We start from the raw sequence: 15,843 nt of genomic DNA, 5'->3' as shown, positions 1-15,843 counted from the left end.
ACTGAAGCTCCTTCCGCTCCCCCCCCCTTCTTTCCTGTCTAAACTCCACCCCTTATGCTCGCTCTGCTTAACCCCTACCGTGCCTGTTCCCAGTCATGTGCCGCCTCCTTAGTTAGCTCGCGGCATTCAGGACTGGGAACACTCAATCACTTACCCGCTCACTTACCTAATAAATAACCAATGTCTTACAACTTCTTGCTGAAATTGTGGGGTAGGCCACAGCTTTATTTATTAAACGGTCTCAACGATAACTTAATTTAACAATCGATCACTATCCATGCTGTCCGTGTTAATTCTTGCAGTTCGTAAACCGTCCACTGAGGACGTTTGTAAGCCCCATTCCTTCGGCTTGCAAACCTTCCTCTATTCCTTAACAGCATGGACAAATTCCGGGCCACAAGGGATGTGCCGCGTTACTGCGGCTCATTCCGTCCCCACCCCACCAACCCGAGCTAGAGCTTTCTCGACCCCATCCTGCAAGCCGGATAGGAACGTATCCAACCCCACCTCGTTGAGGTGAACACCGTCCCTCCTCAATGCCCCCTTCTCCTTCTCTTCCAACTCCCAATGGCGAACCGCCACCCCTCCAATAGACTGAACAAACTGAGCTATTTTCCTGTTCACCAGCCTCCTGGCTCTATCCACCGCTTCCAGGTTTCTTGCTCCATTCCAGTGTCTCCGTGCCACTATGTCTGACCAAACGATGATGCCTCCATTAAAACATTCCCGAAAACGCAACAAATCCTGTTTCATAATGACCAACAGGTCGCGAGTCTTTACTTTCCCGAGATCGTTTCCCCCGGCGTGAACAACCAAAACCACTCTCCGGGGGGTACTTCTGGCAATGTCCACCACCAACTTCCACATGTCGGGCCATATCAGCCCCCGGACTCCGTGCCAGGTTACGGATGTTCCGGTCAGGCCTAGCTCCGATCCTAAAGGCTGAACGGCTGCCCTCCTTTCCGCCCAGTAAATGTAGGAGTGACCGATTATATGCACTTTCCACGGCTCAGCTGCTGCGAACAAATGAAAACCAAACGAGGGCAAAAACTTGAAAACACACGAGCCTACCGCTAAAACAGAAACCGGGATACCGGGTGCTAACTTAAATCTCCCACAGTTAGATCGGGTCGCACATATGACTTATATTTTTGTGACTTCCATCTCCCAAGCCGTTTCACACCATCTTTGTTCATCCCTCCCGCATCTGCCGACGTTGCCGCTCCAATTCTAAAAGAATAAGGTCCCGAATTCCTTCGGGTCGAGGCCCATAGTCCTCAAAGACGATTTTAACCCCGCCGAAACTTGAAAACGAGTGAGGGGGAGGCCGGACGCATGGACCAGAAATTGCTCCCCTGCCGGCCTTGATGCCATGTAACTGGCTGCCGTATCTACTGAGCACCATCCTGAGCCTAATCGAGTGATCGGCACCCACTCACCCCTGCCGTACACGTCGGTTTTTGATTTTTTAATCCTGACGCGTAAACCGTCATCCACCGCTACCACGTCGTCAACCATTAATCCTCCCGGCATAACAACTTGCTCTTCGGCACTAACTCGCCGATCCTGAGCGCCGCAAAAAACGCCAGTAAGAATGCCGTCCTGAACAGCAACGCCTCGTGGTCGTTGTAACACGTGACTTGTAAATAGTCCAATAATTTACACAACAACTGATACGTAATCGGGCGACGGGGAATCTGAACCGACCTTTTCTTTCTTCCACCCGCGCACTATCTGGCGAAAAACGAACTCTGTTGTAACGTCCTTAAAACCGTGCAACTTTAATAAAAATGCCACGCCCGCGAGGTGCTTTTTGCCGAATCTACCGACGCCCGTCTCACCCGCAGAGACGCCAACATATCCAGGGTCGCTAAACGGGCCTTCTCGCCCCCAGCCACAGAACCGTCCACAAAAAAAACAACCATTTTTGCCACACCGCGTTATAATTTTCCAGGTTCCCCACCGCTACAGATGACTCGACAAGCTTCAGCAGCTCTGCTCTACCAGTTACCACAAGAAATGCGGGCAGCGTACCCCCAATGCATCCGCCTGTGGGTGCCGCTCTCTGAACCGCTCCATCTGCGAACGAGAGAGCGCGTCAGCTGCCACGTTTTTATAACCCGGTACATGTTTTGCCAGTAAATATATATTAAGCTGTAAACATCTCAGAACCACATGTCTCACAAGCGCCAACACCGGTGGGAAGGTATCCAAGGAGGCGGCAGCATCAACGGTGTAAAGTTGTAAAAAAAGGGTTTTATTGCTCCATAAAATGGCGACGTTTCGACTTAATCTAAGTCTTTTTCAAGTCTATTTCTACTAACACCGGTGGGAAGATGATGACTGCCGGTTAATAATTTGCACCACTGAAGCATTATCGAACCAAAAAAAACACACCTTGTGGTCTTGTAACTCCTTGCCACCACCAACGGGAAAAACCTCCAACAGAGTAATGTTTTGATTCCATCGTTTCTCCAACCAGGATACCGGCCAGGGTTCCCTGCACCAGTGATTCCGGAAAATTACACCAAAAACTTGTTGATCCCGCTGCGTCCGCGGACAGGCTAAGACCTGTATCCGACCACTCCTCTTTGAGGCACACCGCCTGCCCATTAAAGGCTTCCAAGAAGATTTTCCATATGTGTAAATCCCCTCGTATCACTGGTGTGACTCTAATGAAGTAATGTGGCTCCTTTATAGAGACAATCTTCTAGAAAAACGGGACCCATGAGCCTGCATGTGACGCAACGTAACTTTTTTACATTGTACGACATCGTTTACCGTCTGCCGAAGGCGGGCCATTTTTTCTATCGGTAGTCTAAAAACCATTTCCTCGGTGTCTATCTTGATCCCTAGGAAAATCAGCCTAGTCACCGGGCCCATCGTTTTTTTCTCTGACAATGGGACCCCCGCCTCATGCATCAGCGACCGGAAAGTATGCAACAAAAAACCCCAGGTGCCCGATGATACCGTACCGATAAACAGGAAATCATCCAGGTAATGGGTCACCGATGTGATGCCCGTTTCAAACCTGAGCCTCCATTCCCGGAAGGAACTGAAAAGCTCGAAGTAATAGCATGAAATCGAACAGCCCATCGGCAGGCACATGTCGTAGAAGAACTGGTTATCTACCTTGCATCCCAACAAGTGGAACCCTCAGGATGAATCGGCAGCCGCCTAAAAAAACCGACTCAATGTCGGCTTTAGCTAAATGTGCCCGCTTACCTGCTGCTCTAACCAGAGCGACCGCTTGGTCAAAGGACGCATAAACCACCGATGCTTGTTCTTTTGTAATGCCATCATCTACCGACTCCCCTTTTGGGAAGGATAGATGATGTATCAGTCGAAACTTGCCTGTCTCCTTCTTAGGGACTAACCCCAATGGGGAGACCCGCAAATTCACAAATGGTGGTTCGTCGAAAGGGGCTGGCCATGCGGCCGGCCGCCACTTCTTTATTAACCTTTTCTTTCACTAGCTCTATATTTTTTTTTTTTTTTAAAGCCGATTTTAAATTTGCGCACATAATGGAAGCCGCCTGAAAGGAAAACGGGATTAAAAAACCGTAGGTAAAACCGTGTCTAAGGATTCTTGCTTCCTCACCCTTGAAAAGTAGGTTTAGAGGGCGTTGCGCTAAGATGAGTTGCAACCATACGCCGAAACGCGCCGACGAAAGTCCTCGTCATAGCGCCACCACACGACCCACAGGCGAGTCCCGAGGAATCTGAAAACCGTAAACCATCCTTGACCGACTCTTCGCTTCTCCCGCTCGCCACCGCTGACGAGTCCCGGGCGCGTGAGTTAAATTACCAACCACGGGAAAATTACCAACCACGGGTGAGCCTCGGCTCCCCGCCACTAAAAAATTGGATCAGAAATCGTAAACCATCTTTTACCGACTCTTCGCTTTTCCCGCTCGCCACCGCTGACGAGTCCCGGGCGCGTGAGTTAAATTACCAACCACGGGCGAGCCTCGGCTCCCCGCCACCAAAAATTGGATCAGAAAGCGTAAACCATCTTTTACCGACTCTTCGCTTTTCCCGCTCGCCACCGCTGACGCGTCCCGGGAGCCTGAGCCACATTACCAACCACGGGTGAGTCTCGTCTCCCCGGATGACCATAAGACACTTTTTTGTATATACGAGTCAACATCACCACTGGCTGCTAAGCCACCACCCTCCCGCCCCGCAGGCGGGCCCGAGCCCCCTGGGGATCCACAGGACACCGATAACACATCACTTTTATCCATTTCATTCAACACCTATTTCAACACCAAAACCAAATCATTTTTCTCCGCTGCCTTAGCGGGATCCATAACATTCTTCCATGCATTTAAACAATGTAACTCACCGGCATGACTGTCCTCCGGCACCGCCAAGGGCAAGGTCCCTGCCATCCTTTCTCCGGGGCTCCTGCCTCTGCTATACGATGGCTGCCGCGTACTCACATGCGGAGCTTCTCTCGTTGCAGAACCATTTGCTGTACAAAGGTGGCCCTGCTCCGGCCGTTCTTGTGGTGTATCCCGCCTCGCGTGGCGTATATTGTGCATACTTGCTGTATAAGGTGACGGAGGTGCTGCTTGGCGGTAGGTTTCCTGGTGATACCGCTGACCTGGATCCCTTGCCCCTTCGCTCAGAGCCTCTCCGCTTGGTCTCCTCCTGTTTTCGCTTGCCTCTGCCCCTAATCTAGCAAGCTCGCTTTCGCGCCTTTTCTGGTATCTCCCTCCTGGCTCTCTCTTGCTGTCTACGTTCTGCACCCACACCTTGTCTATTGCCGCTAGCGCGACTGGCGTACCCCTGCGATGAATCACCCCCCCCCCCCCCGGAAGATGGGGCCACCACGAAACGTGGATTGACATAGCGGCGCCTATGCGTGCTAGTGCCTGCGATTGCTTGCTGCTGTAAAAAATGTCTGCGAGCCACACGGCTGCTATGCTCGCGACCCTGGGTGCTGCCTGCGTACCCGGTGCCAGCGGGTGTGATATATGGTATGTGCTGGCTATGGCGCCGCCTATGTGCGGAGTGACCGACATAGGCCCCTATTGGGGGGCCCTCCGTAATGAGTGCCACCCCGGACGTCCCACTATCTCCTGATATCTCCCCACTTTCCCTGCATCCCTGTGCGCTCCCTGCCCTAGTGCCTACACTACTAGCAGAGCTGGTGGCCGGGCTATAATCCCTATCCCTCCCCCCCCCCCCCCCTGTGTTTCCCCTCCCGGGCAATGGGTTTAAGGGCCTGGCCACCTGCTCCCCTGGGGCTTCTCCTCCCCCCCTTCTCCCCGGTACCTGACGCTGCCGCATCGCTGTGCCGCCATCTTGAGAGGGCCTGCTTTCCCGCCATGCCTCCACACGTGTCTCGTGCCTCCTCAATTGCTCCGTGCTATGTCCTGCTGCAGCCGTGCGCCCGACTGCGCGCTGGCTCCTGGACGCGGAGCCTCCGCTTAATGCTGCCGCTGTGCCTCTTCTGCCTTGCGGACTGCCAATCGGCTGTTCCCGCTGCTCCTCCGCGGGCGCTCCAACTGCCGCGCGGTTTGAATCTCCCGCCACACACCTCGTGGCGCGTCCCGCCGCCGCGACCGCTCCTGCGGCCGACCCTCTTAGCTGCGGGGCTTGGGCTAAGCCTCGCTGGGGGTTTTTTTCTTCTCTTCGGGCGGCCTCGCCCGGCATCCCCCGTTTGCTCCGCTCCTCCGCTTGCCGCCGGAAGCCCTGCAGCCGGCCCGACTGGCCTCCCGACTCCGAGCCCGATCGGCAACTTGCCATTATTTCCTCCAGCCACTCAGCGCCGTCCCGATGAATCGCCTCCTGGATCTGCGCACGCCGGTCAGCCATCCTCGAATCTTGGGGCTTCTGGATCCCACGGACTTGATGGTGCTCCTTTCTTCCCACTTGCAGGTACTCTTTTCCGCGCCTCCCTTCTTCTCGCTGCTCCTTCTCTCTGTTGCACTCTCGCTGCTTCAAAAATCCTCTTTTTCTCCTTGAAAACTTCTTATGCTGCTGTCTCTGCTCTGTCCTTCTCTCATCACTGCTTGACTCCTGACTCCACCCCTTATGCTCGCTCTGCTTAACCCCTACCGTGCCTGTTCCCAGTCATGTGCCGCCTCCTTAGTTAGCTCGCGGCATTCAGGGAAAGGTGTAAAATAAGTCATGCTCACCTCTTAAATGCCCTCCCTTGTCCAGCGTAATCACCCTGATACCTGTTGCTTTCATTCTGGTAGAAGCTACAGCACTTGTACCATTTAATTGTATGCTTGTCAGCCAATCACAGGCTTCAGCTGCAGCTTTTTCCGGAATTAAAGCGGCAGGGGGGGCTACGCTGGATGAGGAAAGAAGCATTTAAGTGAGAGGCGTATGGCTTTTTTACTTTCCACTATTCCCTGCCCATTATATACTATTATTCAATCCAGGAAAACCTCTGGGTGTGTTTACATGGGGCAAAACGTGCGGCATGTCCACAGCAGAATTGGCTGCAGAAAATCTGCAGCGTACTTTTACATTAAGGGCTCCTGCACACGGTCGGATTTGATTTGTAGAATCTGGGGCCAGTGTCTGTCCCCAGATTCCCCAGCTAATAACGCTAATTGTCTTCTATGAAGAGCCGCTGCTTTCTGCGCATGACCGGAAATTTCCGCTTGTGGCAGGAAAAATGCAGCATGCGATTTTCAGTCCCGCGGCCCTTTTACAGTGAGCACTGCAGTAGAGTCGCGGGATCTGCCTAATCGCCTAGCGACTGCACAGCCTTTTCTCTACTGCCCATGCGTGCCAGCATGACGGCAGACGCTCCTGCAGTACAGACAAAGAAGAACCCGGACGGGCACAGAAGTCCTAAAGTGAATGGTATTTTATGGAATACCATTCACATGTTGCGGAAACAATCCGCAACCGAATTTGTAAAACCGCAGCATGTAAATTTCCGCTGCAGAAATCTGCAGCATATTTTATAAAATGCACCTTCATAGAAGCATCGGGAATCTTGAGGTCCTATCTGTCAGGCCAGCTCAGCAATAGTTGGGGCATTTTAATACATATGTGCTGGGGAAGTCGAGGTGTATAATCCTTGTTTTATGTGCTATAAGACACTGCAGGAGGATTGCACAGTGCATTCGTCATTTTTCCATTCTGCCGAGCTCGACACGAAACAGTGTGACATTGAGAGTCTAATGAGGCCGAGTTTTCCCAGTGAGGTCCTGACTCAGAATGAAATTGCCTCTACATATACAGGGGAATGGTGGGTGATAGGGAATTTAGGGGATAGGAAGGAGAGAAGTAGTAGAGGGGGGTCAGAGGGAGAAAAGGTATAAGCGTGAAGAATAAGGAATGGAGGAGTAGAGAGGGGATGGTGGGTGACAGGGAGTATAGGGGAAATTGGTAGGTGATAGGGATAAGATGGGGGTACTGAGGGAGAGAAGTAGAGGGGAAATGGTGGATGATGGAGTAGAAAAGGAAGAGAGAGGAGGAGTAGAGGGCATAGTGGGTGACTGAGTAGGGGGGGAACAGAGGGAGAGATCGTGGATGATGGGTAGTAGTGGGGGGGATGGTGGGTGACAGAGGTGATAGAAGGAGTAAAGCGGGAGATGGTGGGTGACAGTATGGAGGGGAAGAGTAGAGGGGGGATTATAGGTGTGACTATCCAAAAATGATAAAATATTAAATAAAAAAAAAAAAACCTATACATCATTTAAATTATAGAACAGGTCCCAACATACCACAGGCCAGCCAACAACAATCACAAGAAGGTTGGGGGAGTTTTATCAGAAGAAAGAAGGGATGGTAAGTCACAGAGTATGGATTTTGAGCAGCCCGGCCCATCACCCTCTTCAGCCATCCTGCAAAGAAGATCAAGAACACAGCGCCAGCAACCAGTACATCTCATGCCAATTCACGTCCAGAGTCAGGATGACAACAACCTGGGCAGCAGAATGTGGAGGCGGAAGCGCTTTCAACGAACTGTCATGTAAATGAGATGGATTATTGGGATTGTATTGAGATTGAGTTATCTGCCAGAACATCATCAGTGGGCATGAATCCCAGTCCTGTGTTTCGTAATAGACATCTTTTCATTAAACAACCTCAGAGCTGATCCCTTAGATCTAATGGTCCACATATGGAATCGAATTTAGTCTTTAATCTTCTGGAGCTTCCTTTAATTCCTCTATGTAGTCTTTCCCCTCAATTCCTCCATCTTCTTGTCTTTCTTACCTGAACACCCCTTCTGCTACTTCTTTTCAAATCTTGACTTATCTGGCACCATAAGGCCTGTTTTACATGGGTTAAAAAATTGCACGATTTTGTAGCAATGCAACATCACTACAAAACGCATGTATGAGAAGCTCATGGTTTCCAATGAGTTCTTTCAGACTACAAAACATCTCATGTGAAAGAACCCATTGGAAACCATGGGCTTCACATACATGACTTTTGAAGTGATGTCGAATTGCTACAAAATCGTACGATTTTCGTAGCCCGCTTGAACGAGGCCTTAAGGCCTCATGTCCATGGGCGGGTCGGATTCCGTATGTAGGAGCCTGCAGCGTAATCCAAACCTGCCCACGGCCGGTGACCCTGCGTACCTATATCTGCAGGCAGCAACCGCGCGGACCTGTATTCTTCTGGAACATCTGTACTGCAGATGGTCCACACAGCTCACTGTTAAAAACGCGCAGTACAAATTTTTTTCCCGCAGATGGGTCGCGAATCGGACTGCTTCCATTGACTTCAATGAAAGCCGTCCATGCGGTAAACGCAGTGAAATGGAACATGCTGCAATTTGTTTTCCGCATCAAAAGATCCGCCAAACAAATCCGCATGCTCTAATTCAGGTGTGGACGCCAATGCTTTTCTATGGGCAGCTTGAATTGCAGATCTTCCGCAAATCAAGTCAACCCATAGACATTGGGCCTTAAGCCAACAAGTGTAATCTCTACCACTACTTCTTCCAGCATCAGCCCTACAAGTACTCAAACTGCCTCTTCTGATTCATCGTCTCACACGGTTTTTAATTTGCAGTAATTTTATTTGCACATGATATAAAAATGTGTGACGAGTATTCCACAAGCTTATTGGACATGACTGTAACCTTCTGCTTGCACATCCTCAGTCTGTAGTAAATCACTAAAGGTACGTTCACATGGGGTGGAAACGCTGTGGAGTGTCCGTTGCAAAAAATTCCACAGCAAATTGGGCAGCTTTTCCAATCTGGAAAATATCCACAGCTGACGTTAGTAGCTACATCGCTCCCCCTCAAAATAGACACTCCAGCACAGACCCCTTGGCAGCCTCTAGTGAGCGCGGACCACCGGTCAGCACCTACGGTGCTCAGCCGCACACAGCAAGGGTGTCACAGGAATGCCTCCATAACATTGTCACACTTCTGTGGTCTTCCTGATTGCCAGATTTATAGCATAGAGAACATTTCTGGGACCATCTGGGACACCAACTTCAACAGCCTATGAGTTTGCACGATCCAGAGGCTCAGTTATAGCAAATGTGGACTGATATGCCGTAGGATACCATAATGAACCTGTATGCCTCCATGCCTGCCCGTAGAGGCGAGCGTATTAGTGCATGAACCACGGGTTTGTTTTTTTTCCCTTTTCACACACACATAAGTTTGAAAAAAGATAGTGGGAAGATAGGTCCGGCCTTATCTTTCTCGCAAGTAGTATTAACGCGCAAGAATCCTGATAGTGAAAATGAAACCAGTGAAATTAATGGTTTCATTTCATTCCGTTATGCAGCCATGGTTTTCATAGCTGTATAATGGGACTAAAACACGCTCATCTGTTTAAACCCTAACCTCCATAGAAGCATCTCCCCCTGTACACCCAGATCTGTGCTGGCGAGGGCACTGCCCATTGTAACCTATGGTAATACACATCATATATCTGGATAATGAACACTTATAGAATGGAGCAGATAATGACCCTCACAAGGCTTTATTATTCCTAATATTAGTACAATTTGTGGTTTGTTCCTCCATGGGGACCATTTTAATTGTCACACAACTGCAAGTTTCCTAAAACTTGAGCAGTTTGTGATGAACTATGGGCACTGCTGCCAACCCAGACATGAAGTGCCATCCCTGCCCCATCTACTAATATGTGGCACTAGCAGAACCAGCCATGAATTTCTCATTTTCTCTGGGCACTAGACCATCACTAATGGTGCCCACATTACTATGTATATGGCAGAGCAGGGTACTGGCAAGCTGATGTCAACATCGGCTTCAATGACCTTTGACCTCCACTCGGCCAACTGCCATTTCCTTCCAACTGTCAACGGCAGCGATTGGATAGAAAACTGCAGATTGTGAAAAATGGCGTCCACTGGACACAGAGGATATGGCGAAAAACGTAAACGAGAAGAAGAGAGCGTGAGCGGACTCACAGAGATAAAGAAGAGGAAGAGCGGAGAGGATAGGCTTGAGGATAAGGAGCCAAGACTGGGCACCAGCCAGGACCCTGCGCCATCACACCACAGATTTGACATCAGCTGCTTCACCGCCCTTCAGATATTGGGTAGAGGAAGCTTCAGCAAGGTGAGTTTTATTTTCAGTTACCAGCCATTTAATCCACATAGAGAGGCTCAGGATACATTCACACATTGTGAATTTTGGTGTTGATCTACACCAAAAAAACGCATCCAAATCCGCTCCAATTCCACTACATGTGAACATAGCAGTAAGGTAGTTTTACAGGACGACTATCGAGCACTTAAGCACCCAACAGCCGTCTCAACGATTACTAAATGTAGGTGGAGCGCGCTGGGGATCTCTTCTAGCCATTCAGAGTAAACAGGTAGTCGCTCATAGATGGACAACTCCCTGTTTAAACACACAAAAATATATACATATCTTTCATTAAAGCGTATAATTAGCATATTGTGCCAATGCTATATGCTGTCTTTAGGCTGGTATGACAGTATAAATCAGACAGTGTACATAGTAGTATATATTCATGTGTCCATTATTTTGGCTCTTTATGGTGGTTTTTGGCCAATTTAATATCATTTTTGTGAGATCTACATTTCCCATCTTCCTTGACCGTTCTCGCTGGACTTTAAAAAAAAAAAAGTATTTGAAAGTGGATCTCCCAAATATGATGTGAAATCAGCCTTATTGGGTTATAGAATGCCAATGCTGTTTGCTTGTGATATTATTTCAACAATATCCAGTATGATGATAGTCTTTGCGTGGTATAATAGTATTATTTGAAGGATGTATTGTGGCGTTATTTGAGCAATGGATAGCGCTGTCTTTTCTGCATGGTATGATGGTATTAGTTAACATAGTATAGCAGTATTACATGGGAACATTGTGGCGGTATTATTTGAACAGCATACGGTACCATTAGGTGAACAGTCTATTTTATTATTACATTTGTATGGGGAAAGTTATTGTAGGTAGCTATGCATTTTGCGCAGTGTCATACCCTTCCCCTTGCACATTTTGAACCTCCCATAGACTTCATATTGTCTTTTACACAGTAATGGAGCTCTTACACAGTAACTAGCCCCCTTTATGGTTTCCGCACAGTAATTAGCCCTCCTTGTTGCCCCCACACAATAAACAATGGCATACTGTAGCTAGAGGGGGCAGGTGGGCATGTGTCCTGGGCGCAGTAAGGACTGAGAAGGGGAGGCACCAGCCAACAGTTTAAGACACCAGCTGATGCTGCGGCTACCTGGCCCTTTTTTTACAGTAAATCAGTCACCTGTAATGATGAGCAGCAACTACAGTATCAGATGATATCTTAAAACGGTATTACGGAGAGGAAAAGTTTTCAGAATTTTTCACCCATCTGTTACATATAGATAAAAAAGATCAAACAAATGCGCGTGTTTTAGTCCTGTTATGTGGCCATGAAAATCACAGATGCATAATGGGAGGAAACAAAACCATCAATATCAATGGTTTAGTTTCCACTGTGGGGCAGGGATGGCACTTCATGTCTGGTTTGGCAGCGGTGCCCATAGTTCATCACAAACTGCTCAAGTTTTAGAAAACTTGCAGTTGTGTGGAAATTAAAATGATCCCGATGGAGGAACCTTTTACATTAATACTACATGTGAGAAAAATGGTGCAGCACCTATCTTCCCACATTTTTATACCTGCATGCACTAGCGCAGAGTTTGGATAGTCAAAAAAACGTACATTCAGGTTTTGACGCACATTTGCTGTGTGAACCTAGCCTTGAGGCGAGGAATAGCCAGAAGCCCCTACTGATAAATCCCCCATGTAATACATGGATATGATTTCCCCTCTGGCCACTGTCAGTGATCATTTCCTACTTGCTCTCCTCAGGTGGTCCTGGCATCATTCCCCGAAAGAAACACCTTCATGGCCATCAAGGTTATCAACAAGGGAAGAAGCGAAGAACACATCTTAATGAGAGAGAGACGGATACTCCTGAAGGCCCAAGACTGCCCCTTCATATGCCAACTGTATGCCGCACAGCAGTCTGCCAGCCGAGTCTACTTCATCACGGAGTATCTGTCCGGCGGAAGCCTGGGGGCAATGATCAAGATGTGCGGCTGCTTGGACATCAGCAATGTGAGGTGAGTAAATGACTAATCAGGAGACGGGAGGGAAACTCTGAGGGTGACATGACAGGTCAGACATAGAAGAATGGAGGGCGTACAGGCTGCGACAAACAGCGCCTCCTCTCTTCTAGTGCTGACAGACACTTTGATGGTGACATGATGTCATGGAACTGATATCATGTCATTGATACTACACTCTTCTCTCCGTCAGATTCTACACAGCGGAGATTGTATGCGTCCTCCAGTTCCTGCACCGACGCAGCATCGTCCACCGGTAAGCACAACTTTCCCACATTTCTCTGCTTCCTTGCACAGGTGGAGATAATGGACGCAGCTTTCCCAGAGTCCGGAATTAGGACTGGTTTTGCTGCGGTCCATCCCTAAGTCTCCTGCATCACTGAACTGATTTGCATCTTTTCTTTATTGCAGAGATATAAAGCCAGAGAACATCATGCTGGACAGATCTGGACATATCCGCCTGATTGACTTGGGGCTGGCCCAAGACGGCGTCACCTCGTCTAATAAGATCAACGGAATGACGGGCACATTTCAATATATGGCTCCAGAGGTGCTTCTTGAAGAGGAGTACGACGCAGCAGTCGACTGGTGGAGCCTGGGGATTGTTGTATCCTGGATGGCGGCAGGACAGTCCCCTTTCTACCACGGCCCCATCAGAAGAAAGCTCATCAAATCCGTCACCAGAAAGCAGCCCAAATTTCCATCTTGGCTTGATGCTGATGTGAAGCATCTTCTGGAGAGACTGCTGCGAAAGAATCCTGAGAAGAGGCTGGGTGTCTATAAGAACATCAGAGGTCACCCTTTCTTCAAAACCATAGATTGGGAAGAACTGGAACGGAAGAAAGCCCGCCCGCCATTCAAACCATACAGGAAAGTTCTGGAGAATCGAAACCTGCAGTGGCCGGAAAATAAGACACCCCTTCACCCCATAGACGGATTCTCGTACACTTCACCAAGCTGGACCCGGTAAGATCTTCCTTCTCTAGGGATGATATTCTTCAGTCTGACCTCTGTGTTCATCATCATTGTTCCTCTGGTGTCAGACAGCACAGGAGGTCATATAATAATCTATCTTCATGTCCCCATGTCAGTTCCAGGGTCTTCTCTCCCCTCAGCTTAATTATTATTAACTATGTCTCTGCTTCTTCTTAGGATGATGAGAAGAATCCGATTGTGAAGGAAGCGACAACCATCTGGTAAGTACCTTCTATACACACCTACACATGCATATCTGTACACCTAGACATACCTATACGCATAAGACATCTACCATTATAGCCATACATTGTAACAAAACTTCACATACATTAGAAAGTTTAATATTAAAAAACGTTTCCTCTAAAATAAGAAAAGGCTTTGGGAAAAATATTAAGACCGGCATTTGAAATGCCGGTCTTGTTATTAGCACTGGTGCTAGATGCTCCTAATATATGAAGAAGCACATCGTTCTTCATATATTAGGTGCCTCTCAGCTCCTCTGTTTTCGTACAGAGAAATGTATGCCAGGTACAATCAGGCATACATTTCTGGCATAATTTACACCAGCTTCTGGTTGACAAGTTATGTGGCCTCAATTATGGCTACCAGAATTACAAAACCCCTAATATCAACTCATAATACAGAAATTCACTCCTATTTATATCAGGTTCAAATCAGATCCTGATATAAGTCGTCATGTTAGAGTAGTTCACTTGTTTATATCCACAGCAGGTAAAAGTAACATTTCTCTCATGTCTTGTAGGCTGAGCCTACGCCAACTGTCTCCTGAACCCAAGACTCTGCTGCTGTAGAAGACCTCGGCTTGCCCAAAACATCCTCTCTCCACCAACTGTATGATGCATACTTCCACCAACCCCTGAATCTTGACATCCTCCGGCTGGCATCGGACATCATCCTCTCCTGAAGACACTCTACACCGCCGGAGCAGCCTGTGCTTGATTGGTAACTGGTGAGTTCAGGAAAAATAGCCAGAGCGGCTATTATCCCTGAACTCCTGGTTGCTAGTAAGACCTCAGCACAGGCCGGGTAAGTAGCCCACACCGCATACATTAGGATTAGACACAAGTATAGACACAAACACATACATAGACACAAACAGATACATAGACACAAGTACACTCAGATAGGCGTAGATGTCGGCTTTGATCCTGGGACTTGTTCTGATTGCCATATTTGGGGTCAGGAAGGAATTTTTCCAACTTGTGGACAATTGGCTCATACCTCAAGGAGGTTTTTGCCTTCCTCTGGATCAACTCACAGCCTTAAATAGGTTTAGCTTTTATTTATAGGGAAGTAGCCACATAAATAACGTAATACATACATATAAAAAATAATAAAGAACTTTAGCTTTGTAGAATTTCTAGCTAACACGACATGTACCAGGGAGGTGAGCTGCTGGCGTTTGATCCTGAGATTTATTCTGATTGCCATATTTGGGGTCAGGAAGGAATTTTTTCCCCCTTAAAACAGGATAGGCCGCCTGCAGACGAGCGGGTCGGATCCGGCAGCGAGAAATCTCGCCGCGCGATCCGACCCCAGAGCCTGCAGGGGCGAGCGCGTACTCACCCGCGCCTGGCGGCCCCGGCTCTTTGATGTGCCGGCTGCCGCGCAGCCAGCGCATGCGCAGACCGGAGCCGGCGGCCAGGTGAGTGCGTGCTCCGCACAAAATTAGAACATGCCGCGGTTTGTTTGCCGCGCGAGATTTCGCGCGGCCAAACCGCGGCCGTCTGCATAGGAGTGCGTATTGTAATGCACTCCTATGCAGACTTTCAGCGGCGGAAATCCCGCGGGAAATCCCGCGGCGGGATTTCCGCTCGTCTGCAGGCGGCCATAATTGGCTCTTTCCTAAAGGGGGTTTTTGCCTTCCTCTGGATCAACACAGTCTATAAGTAGGTTTAGTTCCTACACTTTATAGTTCACACAAACATACAGTAAATAGTAAGAACAGATTTATTTATTTAGATTCATGAAAACAATAATAATATAATATTTTGGAGAGTCAGATAGGTCAGATGGCGGTTTTGATCCTGGGACTTGTTCTGATCGCCATATTTGGGGTCAGGAAGGAATTTTTTCCCCCTTAAAACAGGATAATTGGCTCTTTCCTCAAGGGGGTTTTCGCCTTCCTTTGGATCAACACAGTCTATAGGTAGGTTTAGTTCCTACACTTTATAGTTCACACAAACATACAGTAAATAGTAAGAACAGATTATATATTCAAATCTATAACTAGAAAACAATATACTTTAAAAAGTCAAATATCGGCTTTGATCCTGGGACTTGTTCTGATCG

General features: G+C 48.4%; 1 protein-coding gene across 1 annotated transcript in view; it reads left to right on the top strand.

Moving 5' to 3' along the window:
* The window catches only part of LOC136576337 (protein kinase C theta type-like), a 68,431-nt gene extending 53,963 nt beyond the window's left edge, over window positions 1–14,468 (top strand). Inside the window, exons 2-7 of the mRNA XM_066575543.1 lie at window positions 7,684–7,764; window positions 12,296–12,549; window positions 12,746–12,808; window positions 12,964–13,518; window positions 13,705–13,748; window positions 14,294–14,468. Coding sequence (XP_066431640.1) covers window positions 7,684–7,764; window positions 12,296–12,549; window positions 12,746–12,808; window positions 12,964–13,518; window positions 13,705–13,729 — 978 coding nt within the window. The 3' untranslated portion in view covers window positions 13,730–13,748; window positions 14,294–14,468. The remainder of the gene's footprint in view (window positions 1–7,683; window positions 7,765–12,295; window positions 12,550–12,745; window positions 12,809–12,963; window positions 13,519–13,704; window positions 13,749–14,293) is intronic.
* Window positions 14,469–15,843: the final 1,375 nt, after the last annotated feature.

This window comes from Eleutherodactylus coqui, chromosome 1 (genome assembly GCF_035609145.1).
Source record: "Eleutherodactylus coqui strain aEleCoq1 chromosome 1, aEleCoq1.hap1, whole genome shotgun sequence".
Classification (NCBI taxonomy): domain Eukaryota; kingdom Metazoa; phylum Chordata; class Amphibia; order Anura; family Eleutherodactylidae; genus Eleutherodactylus; species Eleutherodactylus coqui.
This window is presented reverse-complemented; position numbering and strand designations above follow the sequence as displayed.